This window comes from Rattus rattus, chromosome 6 (genome assembly GCF_011064425.1).
Source record: "Rattus rattus isolate New Zealand chromosome 6, Rrattus_CSIRO_v1, whole genome shotgun sequence".
Taxonomy (NCBI): Eukaryota; Metazoa; Chordata; class Mammalia; order Rodentia; family Muridae; genus Rattus; species Rattus rattus.
The window spans coordinates 54886316-54913989 of NC_046159.1; the positions used below are offsets into that span (position 1 = coordinate 54886316).

General features: G+C 50.2%; 1 protein-coding gene across 1 annotated transcript in view; it reads right to left on the reverse strand.

The window, feature by feature from the left end:
- Fgd5 (FYVE, RhoGEF and PH domain containing 5) overlaps window positions 1-27674 on the reverse strand; it is an 88649-nt gene that overhangs the window by 19519 nt on the left and 41456 nt on the right. Inside the window, exons 3-9 of the mRNA XM_032906081.1 lie at window positions 19472-19530; window positions 19350-19380; window positions 7595-7755; window positions 7213-7372; window positions 6609-6696; window positions 4460-4510; window positions 3855-3913 (exon numbers count right to left, since the gene is read on the reverse strand). Coding sequence (XP_032761972.1) covers window positions 3855-3913; window positions 4460-4510; window positions 6609-6696; window positions 7213-7372; window positions 7595-7755; window positions 19350-19380; window positions 19472-19530 — 609 coding nt within the window. The remainder of the gene's footprint in view (window positions 1-3854; window positions 3914-4459; window positions 4511-6608; window positions 6697-7212; window positions 7373-7594; window positions 7756-19349; window positions 19381-19471; window positions 19531-27674) is intronic.

The window sequence follows — 27674 nt, forward strand, 5'->3', positions numbered from 1 at the left end:
TGGGGAGGGAGAAAGGGGGTTGGGAGCAAGTACACAAGGTAGGGAGAGGAGGGAGTTGGTTCTGGGGGAAGAGGTTGAATATTATCAGAATACCTTGTGTTAAAACCTCAAAGAACTAATTTTTAAAAGAAGGTGGAGAGCAATTAAGACACCAACATTGACCTCCATAAACATGTACATGTTGTGAATATGTATACATACACAAAAAAGAAAGAAAGGAGTATGTATGGGGGGGATGGAAATTAAGGGTGGCAAGATAATACCACCAACCATCCTAGAGACTTTCCCAAAATAAATGAATGCCCAACAAAGCCCAGATCCAACCAAGAAAGTGGAGACAGGCAGGCCCAATACAGCCCATTCCCCTTAAGGATCTCCTTAACATCCTTCCCCAAATCAAACCGTGTGTGTGTGTGTGTGTGTGTGTGTGTGTGTGTGTGTGTGTGTGTGTGTGTGTGTGTACGCCCTCTTATTATGTAGCTTAAGCTGGCCTTGAACTTGTAGCCATCCTCCTGTCTCAGTCTCTTAACTTCTGGGATTACATGCATGAGCTACTGTGCCCAGCTAACAGAGAAGATATCATGGCATTCAGAAGGGAAGGACACATACAACAGAGGGCAAACATAAGCATCATAACGACGTTCTTAGCAGAGACTGTGTGAGTCAGAAGATGGTGAGGTGCCATCTTCAAGTTACTCAGAAAAAAGTGGGCCAGGCCAGCTTTTAATATCCAGGACAAATATTTTTCAAAGGTGAAGGTAAACTGCACCGTTAACTACTTGGGAGATGGATGGTGGAAGGCAGGTTCTTTCTTGTGGAGTGAGGGTTTTTGGTAAGTTGAGCAGCTAGAGCCATCTGGGTGATCCGAGTGGATCACTGATTAGGTATGAGAATACTCAGAATATCCATCCACATGTCTACACATAGGTCAGTGGACACACACCCCTCTCTTCACTCTGTTCCTGAGCTTCACCCCTGAGCGCTCTCTCATTCTCTTCCTTAGAGAGATGTTTTATCCTAGGACCTGGAAGGAGGGAGATGAATGAGTCTGGCAGGTCCTGACTTTTTGGTTAAGGAGGTGACAGATGAACAAATGACAGAAGAATGAAGGAACTAACAAGAGACTGACTGAATCCTCCAAGGGAGAGCACAGGCTAGCTGGGAGAGTACTCCAGAACCATTCTTGCCGAAGGAATTCTTCCCTTCTTAATATTGTGGGTTTAAAAATGTTTTATCTTGACCCTTCTCTATTTGAGAAATAAATAAATCAATGTGGGTTAAAATAAATAATCACAAATTGGTACCAACATAAATGTTTGAGGATGGACTGCACCCATCATTGAGAAGGAAGAGACATCTCTTACAAATGATTCCAGAACACTCAGGAGGTTGTCAGCTTAAAGGAAGAGGGAACAGGTTTCTCTGTACCACTTACACTGTGCACAGTGACTTTTTTCAGAGACCATGGGAAGGGACACATAAACTCAGTTAGGTGACCAGGATCACAACATGCCAGGACAAGATGGAATCCCACCTTTGTGATCTCGTCCCCATGTACCCACAAATCTGGTCTCATAAAGAGGAAAACATCAGACGCCAACACTGGATACCCGTAGTACACCTGACATTGCTCCCTCAAACCTTCACGGTCATCAAAGTCAGGGAACATCTGAGAAACGGGCTCCAAGTGGAACCTTCAAAGATATAACAACCAAAGGGACAGATATTGGAACAGGGCATTGGGCCTGTGAGAACTATGGGTAATAATGCCATTTCCATACTGGCTCTTAACACAACCAGGGCTCCACATTCATAGAAAACATTAACAATGAGGAAACAGTAGATCCCATGGGGACTCTTGGCACTATCTTCTTAAAATTTTCTGTAATTTAAAAATTGTTCTAAAAAATAAAATATGTTCAGAAAGTCAAACTAGGGCTCTAGGGCTTGGGTGGGGGTGGTGTTTAAGGAGAGAATTTCAGTCTGGGAAGATGAAGACATTCTGGAGATGGTTGTTTGATGGTGGGCTAAGGGCTAGAGAGGTGGTACATGCCTTTAATCCTAGCACATGAGAGGCAGAGGCAGGCAGATCTCTGTCTCAGAGCAAACACAACAGCAGCAGCAATACAATGGCTATGGCTGTGGGTGGACATTTCTGCAAAGACAGCATACCCATGGCTGACAGGTGTATGTAAAAGTGTTTAATGTCAGCCACTCATCACTGGGAAACACAAACCAGACCCATGAGACACCAACTCCCTCAGAAGAATGAGCAGTATTGAAGACGAGGGGAAGGGGTATGGGACACAGAGACCCCTGGTGGAATGCCAGCAAGTTACGCCTTCTGGTAATTCCTATGGAGTCTCCATCTCCAAACCACTAAGACTACTGTACGACCCAGCAATCCTACTGGATATATCTAAAGCAGCCAGAATGGGAGCCCACATACACCACACTCACTCCCATGATTACTGCCACATTGCTCTCAACAGTAGAGAAACAAGCATAAAAGCCTGACTACAGATAAGTAGAAAAGAAAATACCATCCATGCACACAACGGAGTATGATTTGGCTTGAAAAAGATCAAAATCCCATCATTTAACCAAGAAAAGGAACTGGAGATCACTGTGTTAAGTGAAATGAGCTGGGCACAGAGAGACAAGCACCCCCTGGTCTCCAGAGTGGACTGCAGTGGAAGCTGGTCTCACAGGAGGTGAGGGCGAAGATTGCCACTGGAGACCATGGAGTTGGGAATGGGTGGGGAGAGCATCGCTCATTGGGAACTAAGGTTCAGTTAAGACGAGCAAGCACAGGGGTGTCTCACCCGAAGCAGCTTGCCTGTGTCTCCCACCACAGCACTTGCCTCACCTTGAGAGAGCCAGGTATGGCTGCCCCATCCCTCCTATGAGTACTGTGTATTGGACCTCACCTTTCCCAGAGGAGGGGAGACATGTTCATGTCAACATAGAGACAGGACTTCCTGAAGCAGGATGTGGAGAACACCACCAGATGCTACAGCAACAGGGTCCTGGTCTCTAAGCATCAATCTTTCAGCTGCACTCAGGAAGCCTCACTATATGCATAGGATGCCAAAGTTGACAGTGAGGTCTGATCCTCTCAGGGAGTGGGGGGTGGGGTAAGAGGACCAGATGACTGTGACAGTTCGAACCTCCTGGAAGCAGCCTCAGCAACTAACCTGTGTATTCACGCCTGTTCCATCAGCTTCCCACCCTAGCCAGCTCTAGCCTGTTCCCAGAACTAGTTCTACCAGCCACGCTAGGTGACAAAACACAGCGGATGTACCCTAGATCTCCTACCCCCAGCCTCTGCCCAGGCCCTTTCTTCTTTGTCTTCCCATCTACATACACATGTATGCAGAGTCTCCAGAGCACGCCCTCTCATCAGAAGAGATCCTAGCTCCTCTAAACCCTAACTTTGGGACACGCCATCCTGTGAACCCTCCTTTCTTGCTAACCATTATCCATGTTATTTACATCATGGTCACTGCTCCCCTGAGCTCAAGGCCTGACTTACATAGGCAGCATCCCCAGACTCCATTTCCTATTCTGTGTGGGTTCCTGGGTACCTGCCATTGCACATGTGCTGAGCAGTGCCTTGGTGTACATACCACAATCACCCTCTTCTATACCAGTTAAAGACATGACTAATGGATCGCTGAATTCTCCCATCAGGTTAGGACTTAGCCTCAGGCTCATACAACAAGTGTCAAACCAGAACCCAAGGCTCTTTGCAGAGTCCCAGGAGACAGACAGAGGGGTGGCACAAGGCAGAGGAGAAGAGTGAAGCAGGACTTGGACTCCACCCTGGAGAAGAAGCCAATGGTGGGACTTACCCCCTGTTCCATGCTTTCGTTAGCCCTGTCTGTCACTTTGGAGATGAGATTCAGAGCACCTGGAGAGGAGGGGACAGACACCAGCTTAATGAGGACTAGGCCAGCTTCCACTGTCCTTACCTATTCTCTGTGTGTCTCCTCTGTCTCCCGTGTGGTGGGCTATGAAGGTGGAGGCAACACCAGTTTTTCCCACCTTAGCAACAGGTTGTGAACCCAAACCCAAGTCTCCAGGACTGCCTCTGTTTCTGTCTGCTGACTCTACTTCACTAGGTCCACCCTGGTGGGGGCTGAGGCAGCAGCCCAGGAGGGAGTATGATGTGGTTAAGGGAGTGGCGAACATCTTCAACAAAGCATCCTCCTTAGATCACCCAACCATGTGACCTTCTCTTCCTCTGCTGGTCCAAGCCCCCAGGCTCCCATAGCTAAGGATGGTAGAAGTCATCTCAAGAGACTTGAGGAGTCTCTGGCAGACACCCGAGAGGTGTCGTATGCAGAATGCACACAGCTGGGCTGCTCTACACTGGACACTGGTGTAGACTTGAGTGTGGGTGGACAGGAGACAAATCAAGGAGGTGTACCTTCCTCCAGGGTCTCTCCAGACTTACTCTGAGTGTTGTCATACTCGGCTGAGTCCGGGCACAGGTTGTTCAAATAATCTGGTGGGAGAGAGAGAGAGAGACAACCATCAGGTCTTCCATTAAGGCAGTTTCTTGCCCTCCACAGTGACCTCCGCCAGAATGGGGTATCCACTTTTTCAACACATTAGCCTACCCCAAGGCCAGGGAACCTCTTAGCATCCTGGCCATACTATTCGACCCCCATCTATTCATGATCTGCCATGTGCTTGATATGTCTATACCTTTGGGGTACAGGCACAAGAAAGTTCTTGCTGTCTATTGTTTTCTGGTTACAAGACATGGTGATCTACACAGCGCTATGTTATAGTGTGACTATATGACAATGGGTCCATCCTGGTAGGGGCTGAGGCACCAATCCACAAGGGAGCATAGTGTGCTTAACAGGGCAGTGAACATTTTAAACAAAGCATCCTTCTTGGACCACCCAGCTCCATGACCTTCTCTTCCTCTGCTGGGCAGAGTCTCCAGTCTCCCACAGCTAAGGTTGGTAGAGGTCATCTCAAGAGACTTGAGGAGTCTCTGGCGGATACCCCAGAGGTATCATATGCAGAACAAACCTGGCTGGACTGCTCCATGTCTATATTACAGGGAGGAGGTATTACCCCCTGACATGGTCCTAGCTTTGCTACCCACCCTTTCTCTGCTTTGCTTCTTAAGGTCTGGCCATACGAGCAGTCTTGCTGCTCCTCAAACATCCCAAGCTTGTTTCTACCCTTGGACCCCTTGGCATCCTTTCTAGAGCTTTGTACAGCTCATGCCATTCTTTGCTTAGATCTTTGTTCCATGTCACCTCCTTGGAGAGGTCTTCTCTGTCATATCTAACACATCGGCCCCCTTCCCTAATCTTGCAACCACTTGCTTTTTCTGTAGTATTTTCAACACAAATATTGTATATTCATATATTTTAATATATTTGCATATTTAGATATAAACTCATTGATACTGGAGATGGACCCAGGGCCTTGCATATGCTAAGCCCATGCCTTGTCATAGTGTTCTATCTCTCCATTTGAACTGTCATTTGCTGCCATTACCAGCATCCGGCAGAGGGCTGGTACATAGACAGGGTACAATGGCTACTTCAATTGAATGACCAGATTCTCTAGACCTCAACCCCAGCACAATTTCCTTGTGACCCATGCAACTGTATGTGCCCTTTCCCACGGGGATGTCAGAAACAGGATAGGGACTGATTCTATGTGGGAGGCTGTATGCAGTGAGTGGAGCTCAGCACAGAAGTGGTGGGGAGATCTGTGAGCCAGAGCCAGAGGACCTGAGCCTGGGCTCTGGGAGGTCACTGTGGTGGTTTGAAAGAGAATGCCCTCCATAGGTTTGTATGTTTGGATGCTTGGTCACCAGGGAGTGGCACTGTTTGAGAAGGATTAGAAGGATTCTGAGATATGACCTTGTTGGAGGAAGTGTGTTATTGGAGGTGGGTTTGATGGCTCAGAAGTTTGTGCTAAGTCAAGTGCATGCGTGTGTGTGTGTGTGTGTGTGTGTGTGTGTGTGTGTGTGTCCCTGCCTGCCTGCCTGCCTGCCTCCCTGCCTTCCTGTCTGCCTGCAGATCAGTGACTAGCTCTGAGCTACTTCGGTACCATGCCCACCATGCTTGCTGCCATGATGAAAGCAGAATAAACCTCCGAAACTAAACCAGCACCTAATTAAATCTTTCTCTTATAAGAGCTGCCTTGGCCAGGGTGTCCCTTCATAGCATAACAGCTTTTCACTGATAAAGAAAAGAGGCAGCCAGAGTGACAAAGAGGCAAAAGGCAAGAGGGAGGCTGGAGAGCATGTCACAGAGCTGGGAAGGACAGGCCTCAAGAAGTAGCATGCAGTAAAGCCACTGGGGTGTCACAGGCCTGAGGTGGAATGTCTACTAGTGTCACCTAGGAAGACAGCTTTTGCAAGATGTCAGCTGATTTAGGAAATGCACAGTGAGAACGTCACTAGGATTTTGGGTTTGGGGACAGGGAGAGCCACTGCAGCAAGGTTGAATCTGTGGGGGCTCTGGGGATCTGGAGCAGTTCCATCTTCCCCACACCTGCTTACACACATGAAATGAAGTCCTTATTCCCATGTTACCCCACTGCAGTCCACCTGGACCCAAATGGCTCACCAGTGAGCAGCACTTGGTACTGGAAGAGGCGCTGGACTACACGCAGCATACGATGTTTCATGCTCTGGCCACCCCCTTGTGAACTCTGCTGCTTTGGAGAGGGGAGGAGAGAGGCTGTCAGAGACCCCATCGCCCACAGGCCCCCTTCATCCTGTTTTCTGACCAGCTGCAATCTCCCACATGGTCAGACTCAGGCTGTCTTCCACCAGGAAGCCCTCTTGGATCATCCCCCCAGGTTCATGATCATGCTCAATAACTCACTTCTCTGAGTTCCTTTTGTGCCTGACAATAGTCACAGAGGTAGGCTCCCCTGTGCCCTCTGAGGAGCTAGGCTTCCAGCTTGTGGCCAGTGCTAACTTTCCTTGGTTATCCTCTGGCTGGACCTTTGGTTGATAGTGATGGGACTCCCCTGTAGCCACCCACTGCCCAGCAGGGGTCATTCTGTTCTGGGTTCTCCTCCTGTCAGGTCCTGCTGTGTCTCCCCACCTATTGCCTAGCTCATTCCTCCTGTATGTCTCATTTACTTCTCTTAAGTCTCTCCATGTCCCCATGCCTGGGACCCAATACATCCTTACATCAGGGTCTCTAAAGACCTGGAACCCACCTCAAATTCCCGGACGGTGGTGGCCAGCCGGGGTGAGAGCAGGCAGCTCTCAGCGAGCAGCCCCAGGTACCTGTCAAATTGCAGGATGTGTGCGGCATGATGTTCAAACTCCTGCTCACGGGCTAGGAAGATGTCGGCCACCTGCTGCTGGCCCTCTCCACTGTTAGGGAGAGGATAGGCAGTGAGAAGTCAGCCTTGGGACAAGCAAAGGGTGAGAGGAGGGGTTCTAAAGGCTGTTTCGCTTGGGGTACACACAACTTACCACCTGTCGCTGGGCTCCCTGTTTGTCACCCGGAGACAGCATTTTGTATTTGTGGAGGTTTTTGTCTGTCCCCCCACCCCTAGGTGGCATAAGTGGGGTGTGGGACCCCAGGCTGCTCACCAATCCCCCAGCCTCTGCTCCAGGCTCTCCAGGATGCCCTGGTGAAGGTCACAGATAGCTGGGAGCTCCCGTAGGCCCTGATGCAGCTCCTCCTGGGCCAGTGGCTCTCTGCCCTCTTGCTCTATGTTCTCCAAGGCCCTCAGGACGGCTCCATGGAAATCCTGCAACCCCAGAGGCCTGTTACCCATGGAGGGCCCTTGAGGCTCCAGATCCCTGACCTGTACAGAGGCAACTGCAAAATCTGAGGCCAGTGTCATTGGCTCCACACTGTCACCTGTGGACCAGGAAGGCCAAATTGAAGCCACTTGGTACAGGGTTGTCTTTGCTATGTTCACACAGAGCAGTGCCATGCTGTGGTGACTCTACTGGTGCCCTTCTTTTACAAGACAGGGAATTAGTCAGTGATTCCTTCCCTAAGGAAATGCAAAGTCCTTGCTTTCTAGTTCTTGAAAAAGGACTCCAGAGCAGGACCAATGAGATGGCTTAGTGCTGCCAAGCCTGACAAGTTCAATCCCTGAGACCCACAGACTGGAAGAAAAAAACTGACTCCCATTAGTTGCCCTTGGACCTCCACATGTGTGCAGTGACATGGGTGTGTATGTGTGCATACACACTCATAACACTCAGACACATACAAACACACACACACTAAAGTATACTTTTAAAATTTAAAAATAAAAGAAACAGTAGATCAGAAGTTCAAGGTTATCTTGGGTTACATAGAGTTTAGGGCCAGTTTAGGCTACATGAGAAGCCCCCCCCAACACACACACACACACACACACACACACACACACAGAGAGAGAGAGAGAGAAAGAGAGAGAGAGAGAGAGAGAGAGAGAGAGAGAGAGAGAGAAAGAGAGAGAGAGAGCGATAACAGGTGCCCGTGATCCCCAAGTGCAATGATACAGAACTCACAGAGGCACAGAGGAGTTTGTGTCGGGCAGCTGTGAACCGTCCTGCTCCTGACTTCTCTTCTTGTCTAGTCCAAGGTAAGAAGGAGCCTGACACACCCTTTTTCACTTTCTCCTAGACCTCACACAGGCATTAACTCACAGCATATAAGGATGGGGGAGGGCAGAGAAAACTCATAGCTTTTCTCGAAGGACATGGCTAAAACATTACTTTACCATTAGCTGCTGCTATCCCTTGCCATGCATGATTTGAAGACCACTTTCTGTCACCTGTTCTAGTTTTTTTCTATTACTGTGAAAAAACTACGACCAGAAGCAACTTGGGGAGGAAAGGGTTTCTTTAAACTTAGAACTTTCGGTTGGAACCTGGAGGCAGGAACTGAAACAGAGGCCATGGAGGAGTGCTGCTTATTGGCTTGCTCCTCATCGCTTTCTTAGATTGCTTTCTTATTCACCATGACCAGTATTAAGAGGGGAAAGAGGAGGACTGGGACATGGCTCAGTGGTAGAGCACTTGTCTAGCACACTTAAGATACTGGGTTCCACCTAATATAGATGGATGGACAGATGGATGGACAGATGGATGGATAGATGGATGGATAGATGGATGGATAGATGGATGGATAGAGCTTGAAAAGGGAATAAAGAAGACCTAAAGAATGAGAGAAAATGTTTATAAATCCTGTTTGATAGTGGTTAATTTACAGGGTTACAAAAGAAAAAAAAAAAAGACTAACCACCCAACAGAAAACTGGGCAAAAGGTTTTAAAAGGCAAGTCTCTGAAGAGTCATATACAGATGGTCAAGGAGCTCAAGAAAACACGATCTGTACCATGTGTCCTTAGGAAAATATGCAAAACCAAACCTGCACCTGCCAGGCCAGCTGTCACAGGCTCCCAGTGACTGGCATTACAAGGAGTAGAGAATGTGGAGGCCTGTGGGATGAGGATGTGTACTTGCATCCCCTGAACTGGGCCATTCTCTTCTGCAAGAGCCTCATACAACTTTCGAATTCAAGAAACAAAGACTCAGAGCTCCCAAGAAAGTAGAGCCGAGGCTATCTAAGCCACCGGACAGCTGTAAATGATGGACAGGGAGAGAAGACCCTTCAGTGCTAAAGCTATCTATCTGCAAGCTACACAGGAGACATGGCTTCCAAGAGCCATCTCCTACTCTAGGGTGGGAATTTGTAGTGATGCAGCTGATCACTAAAAATTTGTGGGGAAAGAAACCAACCACAAGTCAGCCATTTTCCTTTAAGTAACTCTAACAGACTCATTGATTCAGCAAGCAGGACTTGAAGACTTGGGTGATGAAATCATTTCTTTGGTCTATCTATTGTTGCCCTTTTAATCTAGGGTGAACGGAAATAGACTCTAGGAAAAACTATATGGCTCCTCAAAAGGTTACAGAGTCACTGGGAGACCCAGGATCGAGCCCAAGAGAACTGTAGACACACATGCTTCCTGCAGCTTACTACCACACAAGTAAGAGCACAAACATCCATCCTCTGGTAAAGGTACAGACTGTGGCTCATCAACAAAGGGTTACTGCTCAGCTTTAAATGGATGAAGAACCAACACATGCCAAGATGGGGGAACTCTGACAGCATATGCCAGGGAAAGAGACCAACCACAAGACTCTAGTTTAAGGTTCCACTTAAATGAAATGTCCAGAACAGGCACATTTATAGAAAACACAAACCTGAAGGCCTGGAGTGCTAAGGCACATATCCTGGTGACCTCTGTCATTGGCAGGGACAGAAATATTTTGGAATGATGGGATGTCTGTCTGTCTTGCACACAAACATGAGCTCTATTGTTAAAGTTAATTCACTAAGTACAGGCAAGCTACAAGAATATTTTCGAAAGCAATATTCTGAGTCCCCTGAGGAATGGAGGCCAAATTGGAATATGGCACTTCCCCCTCTTTTTTTTTTATAACCCTCCAAGGGTTACCTACTGCCTCAGAGATCAGGGTCATGGAGGAAGGGCAGCACAGCATGAACAAACAGAAGGTCATAGCACCTGCTCAGGCCAGGCCTTCTCCATAGGCCTCTCCCGTGGCTTCTGCTTCATCCCTCGCTAACCATGTAGAGAGCTATCATGGTTCCTTGTTGAGCTAAAATATATACCCCCTAAAACTCCCAAGATGTCCGTGATCTCATTATGCCTTGAGGAGACAGCAAGACTCAAAAGATAGAAGGAGGTTTTCCTCTGTTCAGTTAGTACGTATTTCCTAGTAGGATACAGTGGAACACACATTAGGAGGCTGAGGTAGGAGATCATGAGTTCAAGGGCAGCTTGAGCAACATAGTGAGATCCTGTCTCGAAATAACCACAATGAAAATTAAAAAAAATTCTAATAGTGTCCATGGGCAGGGAGGCAAGATAAGTAGGAGATGGTCTGTGTTAACCTTTGTTCCCCAGATTTCCTAATGCCACTCAACCTCATTAGGGCATCCTTCCTTAACTTTCTTCCCTATGCCTGCCCACCTGAGTCACCAGGGCTCTGAGTCCCTTTGAGAGCTGACATAACATGAAGAGACTTCCTAGATCGTTCAGTGTCTCCACACCCTCAGGAGTTGTCCCCCTCAGGTTTGTCTCTGCTTCTCAGAAAGTCTTCCCTGACACTATCTCTACAGGTCACAGGGGTGCCACCACTTTCCTTCCCAGGGCTGTGTAGTCAGAAAGCCCTGGCACTACTTTCCCTGCTGTGTGACCCAGGGAAAGTCACTCATTCTCTGAGATGAAATGTCTGGACCTGTACCCTGCTATCTCTTACAGATATATGATGTGCAACCAAACGAGACAACATGTGAAGGGTTGGCACATAGCAGCCACTCATGCTTGTCATGCTTGTCACCTTGGACAATGATTTGGCCTGTGGAGGAGGAGGAGCTGGCTAGAAGAACAAATGGATGGGGAGACAGTGTCACATTCTGATAAGTAAACTCATAAATGTCCTGACATCAGAGTTCTGCAGACCCCAAGTTTGCCTTGAGTACCCTGAGAGGGTCACCTGAGGGATCAGCCCTGTCCAGGAAGTTACAGATACTTCATTGCAGTTCACACCACCTGAGAGAGGGGACAGTGTTCTCAGTTGGGGACCTACCAATCCTGAATCACATATCTCCTTGTGGCCTCAGCCAAAACCTCTATCCTGCCCAGGGAACCCAAGCCCTGGTTCACCCATGTCTTCCCTGGAGAGACCACGCCACTTCCCCAGCCATGTCTGGTGCCCACCATCCTTGGGCCTTCCTCTGGAGTCCTTCACCTCATAGAATGTCTGCTCTGCTTGCATGGCCACTGCACAGCCCCATCCCCATAACTCTCTGGGATCAGCCCAGCCCCTCACCACATAGATAGTCACTAAGGCCTTATCCAGCATGCCACAGCACTTCTTCCTAGAGTCACCAGCAGCTTCTCAGACGCTCAGGACGAAGCTTCACATGGCATGAGGCTCTCTACCTTCCCTTTTCCTGCTGGCCTCAGCTTTCTCAGTTTTCCTCCACCCGGCTGGGAACATCTCTCAGTTCCCAACATGCTCACCCCGCAGGCCTTAGGGCCTGTGCACATGCTGATCCCTGCTCTAGTGAGGCGTCCTTCCCTGGCTACTGATATACCTTCCTCTGAGACTCCTTCCCCTACACCTGGAAAGCTGGGCTGGATACTTCATGTGTCCTGTGTTCATGGCGTCCCCTCTAGGCATTGCTTCCTTTCAGGCCACCCACTCTCCATGAGAGAGAGCATGGGAAAGATGCCCAGCCCGAGATGCACTGACCTCAGAGGGCTCAAGCAACATAGAGCCCAAACAGAGATGGGAGCAGAGCCACACCAGAGCCAAGTAAAAATGACAAATGGCGCAGCCCCCAACTCATGGTGGCCTTGTGCTAGGCTGTAACACAAGTCCCGATCCATCTAGGAAAGCCAGAGAAATGCATCTTCCCACCACAGAACCAGGAAACCAGCAGCAGTGGGAGTCTGGGGAACCACAAACATGAGGAAGCCAAACAATGCTGTGTTGTAAAGGAGGGCTCAGGTTAGAAAGAATTCTGCAGACCCACTGGAACAAATGCATGGGGTGGGGGGAGTGCCAGCCAGGAAGGTACCAGGGGCAGTAAGAAGAGTGAGACAGTATTGGAGAGGAAGGTCTGGCCACCTGCCCTTGGAAACTCTTCTACCCATCACTGAGGCTTTGGAGCAGAGTGGGAGAGCTGGTAACTGTGGAGACCCTGTGACTCAGAAGCTGTTTATTAAGCTATGGGGATGAGACAGGTAAGGGGAACCCACGTATCCTTGGGTTGTTGGGCAGTGGAAAGCGCACTAAACATGGCTAAAACAACGCTTGCAACAAGGTCGGATTTTAAGTCCTATTGCTGTTTATTTTCCTGTAAACAGACTTGACACCCTGATTGGTGGTGGGCTCTTTCCCAGTGTCCCAGGTACCTTGAGCAGAGAACTGTCAGTCAAATGGCCAGCCCTCCAAAGACCCCATGAGGAAGCCACGGGGTGATCGTGGCTACACAAGTTGAGCTCCTGTACATGCAGCCACAGCCACAACCACAACAGTCTTAAGCTGTGTCTTCAAGTTTACCAAGGACTTTCCCAATTACATGTCCCGTGAGTACTGTCAGACCCTGTACCATTTTCTAGCATGCCAAAAATCGAGAACCTTCCCTGGGTTTACAGGCTGCTGTGACTGGCGTAAACACAATTATCCGTTTACATGGTGGTCTGCTGTGGTTGGTGCAAACACCTCTCTGGCTATAGAAACGGACTGGCCAGCTCACTGAAGAGCCACTAGAAATGCCCTCCTGTGATGCCCCACCTGTAAGGCAGAGAGAGGCAGTGCTCAGCTAGCCGTCTCGAAGAGTGGGCTGTGAGGCTGAGCCCTAGAAATGGTGGTGATCTGATGGTACCCTTGGCTTTAGGCTTCAAGAGCAGCAGAAGAGATAGAGACACAGAAATGGCAGAGCTTGGAGCTGCACATCACCTGTGAGAGTGTCAGCAAAGCAGCAGTTTGAAGGGGCAGTGGGAGTGACCAACCGTAATGGTGGCAGCAGCAGTATTGGTGACCTTAACAGTGAAGAGTCTTAGATACACTGTGCTGCAGTTATCACACCTGCCACTGACAAGACCTGGGGAATTCCAGGGCCCAGGAGGTGTGACCAAAGTTGCTGGCCCAGAGGTGAGAATTCCCCAGTGTCAGATTACACATCAGCTATGTACTGCTGCTCCCTGTCCCCAAAGACAAGCTACAGCCTCTGTAGTCTCCCTCTGAGGGCCAAGAGCAGAGAGCAGCTGTGAGCTTTCAATTCTCAGAGAGTTGAGTTCTCTCCCTGCCCACAGCATCTGCATATAATGTCTATCCCTTCCTACTGCCCAGATCCTAGTCAGCCTTGTGTCACAGCTAAACTTATCAGTGCCTCATTGGCTTCTAGCGCACAGGCTGGATTTTGGAACTTACCTCTTACCACACGTTCCTCAAACGCACAAGAGTCAAAACTCCCTTGTCCTAGGAGATTGAAGGCTCCCCTCCCTGCTGATGCTGCCCATGGTACAACATGAAAACTCTCCTATATTCTCGGAACTGAAGAACTGAAGGATCTGTCTCTCTTCCTTCAGGTCCATGATTACACTTATGTGATGGCTATCTCTCCTAACATTCTTCCACCTCAGGGCCTTGTCATGGCTGCCTGTGGCTGTGAGCCTCTAACTCTCCTGAGGCACAATTTTATCTCGCCTGCCTTTTTATGATCCCTCCTTCCTTCCCCATTCCTCCTTCCCCTCCTCCTCCTCCTTCCTCCTCCCCCTCCTCCTCCCTCCTCCTCCTCCTCCTCCTCCTCCTCCTCCTCCTCCTCCTCCTCCTCCTCCTCCTCCTCCTCCTCCTCCCCTCCTCCAAGATTTCTGTTTATTGTATGTGTAGGAATGCTTGTAGTCTGTATAGCATGCTCATGCAGTGGCCAGAAGAGGGCATAGGATCCCCAGGAACTAGAATTACAGACAGCTGTGAACACCAACACGGTGCTGGGAATTGAACCCCAGGTTCCTCTTCAAGAGCAACGGGTGTTCTTAACCACTGGGTCAATCTCTTCAGTCTGAAACCTGACAACACCCACTTCCACTTCATAGGTCTAATCCAGAGATCTGACCTGAGGCAGGGGAGTAGCACTGTGGGGGGAGGGGGGTCCACCTGCTTCTGCTGCCAACACTGACTGCTGCCAAATGCTAAGAGAAGCGGAAGCTGCCAAAGCGCTACCCTGAAGGAAGCTCTTCTCACCTCTGCACAGATTCTGTCTGGGTAGAGCAGGAGACCCTCCCAAACCTAGCTGACTGGGAACAGGAAGGACTCTTCTGGGACACCTACTGTCCCCTCCCCAGCTGAGCTTCATAATGACACAAAGGAGTAGAGCCAGTGAGTCATACTTAGCTTTGACCACCAACTCCTATTTGCTCTGGCTTCCCCTGAGGCACTGACAAACAACAGGAAGAAGCTGTCGAGTGGTTCCCTAGGCGTCTTCACGGGAACCAGCTCCTGCTGGGAGTCAGAAACTTGTCTTTCTCCTTCCTTTTCTTTCTGCCTGAAAGCTATATGACGTGGGGGTTGAATGGGATATGGGTATGAGGTTAGGGGTACAGCGGCTATCCATGTTCATGAGGAACCAATGCACCTTCTGAGCTGAGATGTGCTTAACTGAGAGCTCCTCCTCCTGGATCTACTCCACAAGAGCATAACCTCTAAGTCAGTTATGCTGCCATATTTAAAGTTTTGTTACTGGGAATCAAACACAGTTCCTAAGAGACACAAAATGATTTTGAAAAGGCGTCTATGGTGAGTTATGCTTTCCAAAAATGACCACAGCGGTATCTCCTACAGGATATTTATGCAATGTGTGCCTGATAATCCTCCCACTGAGCGGGTACAGATTATATCCCTTGCCCTTGAACTTGGGTGGACCTCTGTAACTGTCTCCACTAGTGGAGTACGGCGGAAGTGGCGCTACGTGACTTCCAAGCCTGGGCCATAAAAATGGCACGCACTTCCTCTGGGCTTTCTCTTGGGACAATCACTCTTGGCACCCAGCCACTGGCTGGGAGGAAGCCCTGTCTCGCCTATTTGGATACCACAGGGAGAGGGCATAGGTAAGTTTGTTGGCCATAGGCCCAGCCAAGGCTCCAGACAGTAGCCACCAGACGTGAGCTAGAAGACACCTACGGGAGACTGCAGTCCCCAGCTATCAAGTTACTGCTGGCTTTTGACTCTTCTGGGTTAGGGCCCAGATGTGCTGAGCAGAGATGAGTCCTTCACGAAGTCTTGTGAAAATCTCTGCGACAGGGGGTCTGAAAACAAGACGACAATGGGACCTCACTGAGGGTCTGTGAGCGCAGTAGCATGCTACTCCATATCCCTGAGTCCTGGACATGCTTGTTCCCTAGTGACTCCGGGGCTGAGTGAAGAGAAGACACTGTCAATCAAGCAGTGGAACTTATGAACCAATGGAAGAGGAGGCACAGGCTGCAAGACACCCCATAGCACCTTAGGGGCAGGCAGAAGGCAGAGAGGAAAGATGGAGTGCGGAAGTGTAGAAAGAGGTGCCATGGGTGCATGGGCCAGACACCATCTCTTCTGGGTTCCAGGACTTCTCTCAGAGGACCTGACAGCAGCCACTTTCCCATTTGCTCCCCACTGGCAGTCTAGAGACTAGACTTTGTCCAAAGGAGGGACCCCTGGGAGGAACTGTCAGCCTCTCCTAGGTGAGATTTCATTATAAATGAGTAAACAGAGACAAAGGTGACAAACACCAACTCAGCATACAAGAGGAGAACCGTAAGCCCCCAGATGGCATTGTTAGAGCTTTGCAACCTGCTCATCCTGGTGTTTGAGTCCTTTCCCAACCCTCATTTTGGCCTTTTGCCTCTTCAAAACAGCCACAGCTAAGCACACAGCTGATATGCCATTCAACCCCCATGTCACACATCTTTAGGCTCCATGCACCTGCCCAGGCTGACTGTCCCACCTTCTGCACATGGTAGAATCCCTCCCTAAGTCCACGTTCAGGGCACCTCTCCTCTGCCTGGATTCCAAAGTGGAAAGGCTGCTCTCATCACGCCCCTGCAGATGCTACACCAAAACACAGCTGTGCAAATTCTACTTATGCCGAGAGACGTTAAGTGTGGCATCTTCTCACCTTCATCCTCTCCTTTAACAAAAATGACATTTGTCAGGCTGGGAAAATGGCTCCTGGGTAAAACGCGGATGGTGCAGCCTGAAGACTAGGATTTGGATCTCTGGAGCCCACATGAAAGCTGAGCAGCTGCCACAGTCATTTGTAATCCCAGCACTTGAGAAGCAGAAGACAAGGGATCCCCAGGGTGAACCAGCTAGCAAGAATAGCCAGAATTGGTAAGCATGGGGTTCAGTGAGAGGGTCTCTCTCAATAAATAAAAGATGGAAAATGACTCAACTTTAGGCCTACACACACACACACACACACACACACACACACACACGTGTTTAGGACACACACACACACACACAGCACACTGAGACCTACTCAGGAGCAAATTTGGGGACTTTTTCATCTTTGGAGCTCCAAGGTCTATTTCAGTAACAATGGAAACCAAACAGTCTATAATGGAGAAGGGGAGAGAATGAGAAGTGGGTATTTGGGAAGAATGAATGAATTGACAGATTCACTAGCAAATGGATTGACAATGAATGGGGAAGGGAGGGAAGGATGGATGGATGGATGGATGGATGGATGGATGGATGGATGGATGGGTAAATGGATAAAGGAGGAGATGAATGGGTGAATGGGGAAAGAAGGGAAGGGTGGATGGATGGGCAGACAGATGGATGGATGGATGAATGAATGAAAGGAGGTATGGATTAGTGAGTCGATGGCTCAGAGGTAGAGGGGTGGAGTAGTACACCAATGGTTAGATTACTGAGATAGATAATGGAGTAGTGGGTGAAGAGTGGTGGATGGCCATGTGGGTGTGGCATTTGGTGCTGTGCAGATGAGAGGGAGATGGGCGGCCAAAGTCAGCTGGCTAGGTAGGACACCGATGGATGTGCAGGAAGGCTTTGATGACTGGGCTCAGAAGGACGGAAGACTACCTTAGTCAAGGGCCAGCAAAACAAAGTTCTAGGCTTTGTGGACCGCAAGGGTCTTTAAAGCTCATGCTTATCTTTGTCTTTCTTCACAAAGATTCAAAAATAGAAAAACAATTCTCAATCGAGAGACTTCCAGAACCAGGTCCCCAAGTAGCAGGAATCAAGCTGGATGACTTAACCTTGCCTTGGCCCCTACACTAGCCCTATTGACCCTTTGTCAAGTGTAAGACTGAATCCCAAGCTTGCAAACCAGAAGCCCCTTTCCCTCCTCGAGCACGATAACCTCAGGGACCTTTCTAGCAGGATGAAGAGTTTTGAGGGAGAACTCGCCAGCCTTAGCAAGCAGGATGCTGCATCCTGTAAGTCTGTGGTCTGCTTGAAGACCAGCATCCCTGGCTTGGAGCCATGCGGTGGGGTTTCTGCCACCTCTGTCCACACAGCTCTGATGAGATAAACGTTCAGCAGGACAGTTCCAGAAAACAGCTTCTGCACTGCGATTTACTGCCTTTCCCAGCCCAGGATGGCACTGTGGACTGCAGCAGCTCCAGCCTCTCTCCACCTGGCAGGAAGCACTACAAACTCACACAGCTGTCTCATAAAACAAAAGCTCCCAGCCTGTGTGAAGCTGCCAGGCAGGAGCGGGCGAGGGAGCAGAATTCAGGGCTCCATCCTTCTCTGCCCTGCTCAATTACCTTTCAGGAGTGAAGGGGGAAGGGCTGGGATACTTAAGTCTTGGGGACTTTCAGTTTCAATAACACAGAGAACTGGAATCCCAAAGGGCTGTCCATGCTAAATCAGAGGACTGTTGTTCTGTTCTCTGTTCACATGGGGACAGCACAGCAGCATGGTATTTAACCGGCTCACCCAGAGACCTGGCTTCATGCAGGACACTGGGAAATGGCGCTCTGCTCTGCAGAATGGATCATACATGAGAAGAGTGGTGTGCATGTTAGGAAACCCATCTCTGTCTTGGCTCCACCTCTGTGTGACCTGGGCCTAGTCACTTCCTCTGAGCTTACACATCACGACCTGCTAAGTGTCCAAAGTAACCACAGGTGGCTCTGACATTGTAAGAGTTGAACAGAGAACTGTGGTGGGGCTGTGGCTCCTCAGACACTTGGGAGAGCTGTCTCTCATCTTTGCTGTGTGCAACCTTCCCTGGGACCCAGCCTGAACCAGAGCCATCTCCTCAGGGAAGCCTGCCCAGATTCTCCACAACCACGGCTTCCCCTGTACCCTCAATGATTTCTTCTTGCATTTGTCGCTGGAAAGCTCCTAGAAAGGAGGAGACCAGAGTGACTGAGAAAACCCCTTGATTCCCGGACGACTGTCATTATGCGGGCACATCACGCTCCATATAAGAACCCAAATATAAGACACATGTATGGAGTTTGGGCGCAGTGGTGGCCTGCTCGCTCGCCTGGCACGGTGTGAGCCATAGGTTCCATCCCCAGCATGACAGAAACACACACACACACAGACTGCCCTCAATATCCCCATCTATCCTCAAAGCCTTCTGCCAGAGCTCCCACCCCACCCAGGCAGGGAGGCATCCTGCCCAGTACACCCGTCAACAGACCAGGCTTCCCTGAAAAGCCTGGCCCAGAGCCTGAGCCACCAAGCCTGTAAATGTAGTCACCCCTGTCTGCTCCCTGATCTCTGCCTCTCAGAGCCCAGCCCTGTAAAGGGACAGTTGGAGACGATCAAAACGATGAACTCACCAGGCTTAAGTGCTGCAGCATCTGCACGTATCTGTGGAAGGAAGGAGGCACGGGTCTGCATTAACTGCATCCTGGACATGCTAGGAGGGGCGGGGCTTAGCGTATAAGCCATGGGCACTCACGCCTTCTCTGAAGACAGCAGCTCCTGAGCGATGACAAAGGCTCTAGACTGTCCTTCACCCTGTTGGGGGAGGGAAACAGTGATAAGCAGGGTTGGTAGCTGAAAAGACAACCCCAAAAGTGACCTTGCTGTCGGAGGTGGGTCTGGTTTGTACAACCAGTGTGATCGTTAGCAAATGATTCATTGAACCTTGGTTTCCTCATCCGTGCATGTGGGCATGAAAAGTATCTACCCAGAAAGCTGCAGAACAAATGTCCTGCAAGGCGCCTGACACAGTGCTCAGTAAATGCCCCTGTGACGCTGGCACGAGTTTGGCTCCAGCTCCCTGTCCCACCAGTCCTGACAACCTGTTGTCTCTGTACGAGGGCATCCTCTAGAGTGTCTTTCTGGAAACAAGCCTTAATTTCCCCTATGCAGACAGGGCAACCTATACATGCCCTTAGAGCTTAAACTTCGTGTGCTTCTAACCCTATTGGTCCCCTGTTGGGTCACTATATGAGAAACTGGAGGGCTGCCTACAGCAGGCACAGTGTACGGTCAACCCATAGTTCTGGAATTAAGTTGCTTCCTGTCTCTGACTCTCACTCATTGAACAAGACATTCACTTTCTTCGGTCATTAATTTCGCACAGCAATGCAAGGATCTGACACACTGTGGAGAGTCTACAAGCATGCCTGCCTTGGTCTTTCAACTGATATACAGAGAAAAACATCGACAATTCCTTATACGTGTCCTGCTGATGATGCCCCCCTGCCTCCGGGTCTTAGCACACACTCTTTCCTCTTCTTGCAATGCCTTTCCCCACATCTTCTCATCCTACTTTCTGACTCTTTCAGGACTCCATTCGGTGGCCACACTGACACAGTAGTCTCTACAGGCATCTGTGTTGTTCACTTTTCTCATTGCTGTCACAAAACACCTGACAGAGGTGACTTAAGAAGGAAGGGCTCACAGTTACCAGTCCATCATGGAGGGCATGGGGTGGGGTGGGGGTGGGGGACATGGCAGCTGGTCACATTGTATCCATGGTCAAGGAGCAGAGAAAGGTGGGTGCTGGAGTTCAGCTCACTTTCTCCTTAGAGATTTCAAGATGTCAGACAATAGGATAATGACCCACCCTACTCAACTCCTCAACTCTGCCCAACCTAGAAACTCCCTGAGACATGCCCAGAAGTTTGTTTCTAGGCGATTCCAGATCCTGTCGAGTTTTCAGTATTAACCATCACAGCTCTAACCTAGAGAATGGCAGAAGTCATTCTCTGCTCTTGGGTCACAACATTGGTTTTTGCCAAAAGGTGCTTTCCTATGTGTCTTAGGATAGTCAACAGCAGGCATGGCTCCTGTCTGCAGGATGACAGCACATCCCAATCCCCAGTGATACTGAAAATATCTCCAGTCACTGCCAGGCAGACGTCCCATGCTGATAAAAGCAGATACAGTGTCTGGAATGGATTAGGTGCCAAATAAACACAGCCTTTCCCCAGCTGCCGGTCCCTAGTGGCTTCCTGGAAGTTTAAATCCCTGTGGCCATCATACCAGGGCAGAAGCTGGCCTAGTTCAGTCTTCCTTCTGTAGCACATTGTATCTCCAGCCGGAGTGTGAAGACAGGAGAGAGCACTGAGAGGCCAGGGGAAGCCTCTGGCCCTTGCTGGTCTCTTCTCTCCCAAGGGAACCAAACTAACTCACATCCCATCTGTGTCTTCAGGACTAGTGTTGGGCTCTCAAGGGAGAGGCTCTAACAGAATCCAGCAGGTGGGAAACCCTTGCAAGGGAAGATGCATCTGTCCAGGGCAGGCCTTGGCAGCCTAGGGGATACATGGCAAAGCATCCACAGACAGGCAGACAGGAGACCTAAAGCTGTCTGTCCCCTTATAAAATGAGGACAGGAGCCAGACTGGTCTCAGTCTTTGGCAGGCCAGTAATTCACCTGTTAGTTGAGAGTCTCTGCTCTGGGTTCAAATCTCCACCCTGCCTCTTCCTGTTCTCGTACCTGTGCTTCTCTCTGAGCCCCAACTGCCAACAGGAATAATAATGGCATAGCAGCTCCCAGGTAGGGGTACTCAGGAACTGCTAAGCATAGGTCTGACCTATGTATACCTGCTAGTTCCTGGAATCCAGCTATTTTAATTGCCTTTATTTGCAGATGTGGAAACTGAGGCACAGATGAACCTCCACCCTTCGCATAGCCAAGATTTCACCCGAGGTCCAGCTCCAATGTTCAAGCACCAATAGAGAGCCAGCATGGCTAGGCGCACACCCTCCCCTGATACTCAGGCTGAGTCTAAGACGCCCACCTTAAGTCCAGGATACTGTTAAGCCAGTATTTAAGCCAGAGGTAGTGGCAAGTCCTAGTTAGAGGAAGAGGATCACTTGAGCCCAGGAGTTTGGGGCCAGCCTGGGAAACATAGAGAGAGCCCATCTCCAAACAAAACTAAAACTAAACATGTACACACACACACACACACACACACACACACACACACACACACACACATTTTTGATGCCCTGATAAGCCCATTATAAAGTCAAAATATCCCAGGTCAGCCCACTGCACTGCACCCAGTGAACTGCGCATGCCTATACTGGTTCTAGGTGGTGAATGTTCCTGTGTGGCACCTGGCTGGGTCAGGCACTCCAGGACTGGCCAGGCTGGTCCCTGAGACTCAACTCCTTCTCCTCCCTGACCCTCAGGACAACCACCACAGAGCTGTGAAGAGGCTCGTGCCCGATTCTCTCCCAAGGCTGTGGGCAGCACTGTGACCATGTGACTGGCTGGTCACATGCCTTGGTTGCCTCACCTGGACAACAGAGTGTGCACTCCTCACCACAGGGACATGGTGATGGATGGGAGAGGTCGCTCTCTTCCCAGACTTTTGAAGTTGTCGTCATCACCATTGTTAGGATTTCAGAGGCTCAGGAGCAGGCTTCTGGAAGGTCCCAGGCATGAACAACTCTGCACGTCCCTACTGCCAGACGGGCAGACTCAGGGTGGGACACACAGGCCACTATGCTTCAGCATAATGATGGATGTGTCTTCACTAGGAAGGCCTGCCAGACTTGGTGCCCCAGGTTCTCCTCCAAAGCTGCTTCTGGGTGGGGCCCAACTGGGCCATTTAACAGATGTTTACTTAACCAGGAAGTGAACTTGGAGGCTGAAGGCAGTGTCCAGGGACATGCTTCTGGGAACAGGGCTCCTCCCAGGAGCATGGGGTTGGGGCACAAGGGCCTGCACATGGTATTGCCCAGACCCTGGTTTGAGTGTTGACATCAAGCAGCTGCCTGCCCCTCTCCAGGGATGTCCCCAGGGACAGCCAGTCCTGCCTCTCCTCAGCTCTCCCCAGACAAATCAGCTGTTTTTAAGCTCAGCCACTCAGGGCCAGACCTTCCTCAAGTCAATCTCATTAAACAGCAGGGCTGAGGAAGAGTCTAGAGCACTGGTTCTGTCTCTGAGCCTTAGTTTCCCCAGATGTCAAGGTAGGGATCCTCCTTTTCCTAAGTATCTGTGGGAGTCTAGAAGCCTCCATGAAGTTGGTACTGGCAATGAGCAAGAAGAGAGGGGACCAGGAGGGCCTACTCATCTCTTCCTCAACTAGACCCAACAGGCACTTAAAAAGATGTAAATCCAGCCTCAAGCATGCTAGGCAAATGCTCTACCAATTGGGCCCCAGCACTAGCCCATGTAAGTGCTGCCTGGTTTACTCTGTGATGTGGAAATAAGGATGCGAAATGGCTTGTTACAAATGGCTTTGGGGCCCTTTATTATTAAGAGGGAGGTATTATGCCAGAGGCTGTCCCACAGGAATGACATAAGACACGAATGGACATGTCCTAGAGAGCGCAGTTTTGAAAGGCAAGCCTGATTGGCACTCTGCTGTGACACAGGCAAGAGGCCCCAGATGGGGCTGTCCCTTAGGATGGTTTGCCTAGAAACAACACAAGCTTCTCCTCAGTATCCAATCTTAAGGACCCCAAGATTCTAAGACCCAGCAAAGAGGTCACCTGCCCTGAATTTCCTCATGATAACCTGTTCTGGTGCACGGCTGCCCACAGCATAAGCCACTCACAGAACAGGAAGGGCTCATGTCTGGACATTTTACAGGTCTTCAGCGAGTGGAGGGTCTGTCATGGGGCTGCCGAAATGTTCCAAGGTCACGTCTGACAGGCAGTCAGATGGTTCCAGGGGTCTCTGTCCCCAACTTCCCCGGAACTCTTGTTTGGGACAACACAGGCCTCCCCCTGAGATACAGATCCAGCAGAAAAGCCTTCAGTGCTACTAAAACATTCAGAGACAAGCTAGGGAAGTGTCTTGGTGCTCATCCCCACTGCCACACGGAGAGGGAGGGGGCTGCTGAAGAGGAGCAGTGCCTGCAGGACCAGGGAAGGGAAAAGCCAGAAGAGACGCATGGCTTCCAGTGATGTGCAGAGGAGGAAGCTGCCTGAAAACTCTGGGAGGCCCTGTGTCTGGCTGCAGTCTGTGATGGACCTGTAGTGACCAAGTGGCATCTTGGAACTCCCTGTCCAAGGTGACCACTGTTTACTGCAGATGTTATTACTGATCTGCTGAAGGCCCGGAAGTGAGCCCAGGTGCCTTTCAATTCCTTCTCAGGAGACAGGACAGGGCTCTGGTGTCCCCGACACCTACACCCACCAAGCAGCTGCCCACCTCTCCTTCACTCAGCCCCTGGGGAACCACCTTCTACCCACTACATCCACGGTTAGACGAGATGCTATGTGTAAGTGAAATCCCACAGGGTGGCCTCTGTGCCTGACTCCTTCACTTAGCAAAATGTCCTCTGATGCCGTTCACTTCTAGAATTGGCAGGATCTTCTTAAGGGCTGAATATGATTCCTCTGTTAAATTTGTGTCTCTCTGTGTGTGTGTGTGCCCACGCAAGTTAGGGAACAACTTGTGGGAGAAAATTCTCTCCTTCCATCATGTGGGACCTAGGAATCAAACTCAGGCTGTCAGGTTTGGCAGCAGGTGCCCTCACCTAGTGAGCTCTATTGTTGTCTCCATATTCTATTGTGTGTTCTCTCTCTCTCTCTCTCTCTCTCTCTCTCTCTCTCTCTCTCTCTCTCTCTCTCTCTCTGTCTGTCTCTCTGTCTCTCTCTCTGTCTCTCTCTCTGTCTCTCTCTCTGTCTCTCTCTCTCTCTCTCTCTCTCTGTGTGTGTGTGTGTGTGTGTGTGTGTGTGTGTGTGTGTGTATCTCCCATATTTTCTGTACCCATCCATCACAGACAGACACCAAGAGGACAGGCTTCATGTTAAATGTTCTCAACATGGTTATAAAGCTAGCGCTCCTAAATGCCCTGTCCAACATGCTATTTTCTGGAATCCTAGGGCAGTGGCTATGACTAACTTGCAAGCACCCCATGCAGGCAGCAGGAGGAATCAGCTCTCAGCTGTCTTGTCTCTGCATCTCACTTCAGCTCTAGAAGGTTCCTCAAAAGCCAGTAGGTGTCTACAGTGTTGTTCTGTTGGCTCCTGCCTCCTGTAGATGCTGCTTCACCTTCCCATGCGTGCTGGCTAGTTCTGTGTCAACATGACACAAGTTAGAGTCAATTTGGGAGAGGGAACTTCAACTGGAAAAAAAAAATCCCCACCAGATTGGCCTGTAGACAAGCCTGTCCATTTTCTTCATGATTGATGTGGGAGAGCTCAGCCCCCTGTGGGTGGTCCCACCCTGGGCTGGTGGTTCTGGATTGGATAAGAAAGCAGGCTGAACAAGCCATGGGGAACAAGCCAGTAAGCAGCATCCTCCACGGCCTCTGTATCAGCTCCTGCCTCCAAACTCCTGCCTTGAGTTCCTGCCCTGACTTCCCTGGATGAAGACTACAAGCTGCCAGCTGAAATAAACCCTTTCCTCCCCAAGTTGCTTTTGGTCAGCGCTTTTTTTTTTTTTTTTTTTTTTTTTTTTGACAGCAGTAGAAACCCTAACCTCAGGTAACCATGACCGATTCTCTTATGAGGACAGTTCCCCCACCCTGACCCCTGCTCCTCTACCACCCACATACCCCACCCCAAGCCTCAAATACCTTCTCGGATATGCACAGCTCACACACAGCACCAAGGCCGTCCTGCCCCACAGCCAGCCATTGCTGGACCGGGGGACACACACACAGAGCAGTTGGTAGGATGGGCATGCCAAGCTTAGTCTAAAGGTGAGGCTAGGAACTTCCGAGGCTGGGAGCCTCATTGCCATCTCACAGAGCTGAGGGCGCTGCTGACGCTGACCTTCAGTGAGTGCACAGAGATAGCAGGCAGCATGGCATTGTGCCATCTGCCTGGGGCCTGGGGCGGGGTCTGGGAGCTGGTTGTCTAACAGGCACGGAGGAGTTGTGGGTGTTTCCTATGCACACTGGGTACCCAGGAGACCACTGCATAACACCAGGAAGGAGGGAATAAGGAGCACTGTGACCCGAGGCACAATCAAACAGCTGGGGTCACTAGGTAGGGGACCCTTAGCATCCTCCTGCCTGGCTCCCTGCCCTACCTGCCTCTAAGCTCAACACTGATGTATGATACCCAGGACCCTAAGTACTTCTGGACCCAGTGAGTCCTCCGGGGACTCCACATTGCCTCAGAATGTCCCTGCTGTTATAGCAGGTTCCTGGGGGCCAAGAGACCCAGCCTCGGCAGCACCGCTGTACGGAGGGAGTTGTCTGGTGTCTTCCCTCCATGAACCTGCCATGTGCAGAGGTGTGCCTTCATCAAGTGCAGGGATGCAAGCTAGTGTGTTCAGTTACTCCTCTGTAGATCCGTAGATAACAATGGCTATTTTACACACCAGGGCTGCTGGGGGAGGGAAAAGCCACTCGCACAAGTGGGCAGAGATACAAGGACACAGTTCCAGGATCAGGAAATGGGCAGGAATGCTGTAGCAAGAACATCAGGAAGTGACGTTTGGCACTTTAGCGGGTAGAGAGGGGAGGAAATGGCAAGTGCAAAGGTCCTGGGGTGGCTTCAGGGCAGGCAGCACTCGGCTTTGTTATCCTTACTGTGTCTGGGCAAAGGCTGGGCACCGCTTGACTGTATTTGGTGTGTGGCTGAGATGAAGCGATAAAGTGTGACATAGCAAGAATCAGCCTTCACCACTCACATCAGGCGCACCAGAGTAAGAGGGAGCCGGCGAGCTCTCCGGACCTATGGGCCCAGAAGGCTGCAACTGTGAAGCTAAGGATGCAGATGCGAGAAGGAACTGGGAAGGAGCCAGGACTTGGGAAATGCCCCATTTACAGAGGGGACAACTGGGACATCTGGAGAGATGTGATAATGCCAGTGAAGGACAGAGGAGGACCTCCCAGGGTCATACCCCCAGGGCTCAGGCTGGCACTGAGCATGGGCCGTTGTGTGGACATGGAGACAAGGCCTGGATCAGGGAGGAGGTGAGGGTGTGCAGGGTCATGCGGAGGCCAAGGAGATGGGCACATGTGAGGGCATTAGGAAGACCTCCCCGGACATCCCCTTCCCTAGCACCACGTGTCGCTGGCCAGCCCTCCCTACAGGCCTTGGCATGTGGAGATTTCTGATGTTCCTTCCGCAGGAGCTGTGCCCATGCACATGCATGCACGCACAGACACACACATGCACAAACCTAATGAAAAGTAAAGTCAGAATGGGCGCACAGTGGAGCAGCCCCACTTCTGATACAGACTTGGTGACACAGAGGCTGTGAAGGACAGCCTCACTGTTCACAGTTGGGTCACAGTTGAGTCAGAAGGCAGAAGTCACCCAGTGTACAGATGAAAGCTGAGACAGGAGAGTGAAAAGGGACTCCTGAGGTGAACCAGGCTGGTAGTCATAAGAGGCAACACCATCCACTCCTCACATCCACAGAGACAGAAAGCCGTGGAGTATACACCAGGGGTCGGAGAAGGGGTGTTTAATTAAGATGGAGCATCTGTTAAGAGCTACAGAAGGAGGCTACACAAACCTGGTGTGCTTCATACCACTGAGCTGTACATGCTTAGAAGACCAAGCCCTCTGCAGCTCAGCGGTAAGGACTTGCCCAGCACATGCAAGGCTCTGAGTTTAGCCCCAGCACCACAGATGCAAGTTAATGCAATGAAAGCCTTGCATTGTGCATTTTATCATAACATTTTCCAGAAACTGAAAAAAATAATCAGGCTTCTCCTTCCTCCCTGAGACCCCCAAATCTCTTTCCAGGAGCCCCTATTCCAGTCCCAGGGTTTGCTAGCCCCATG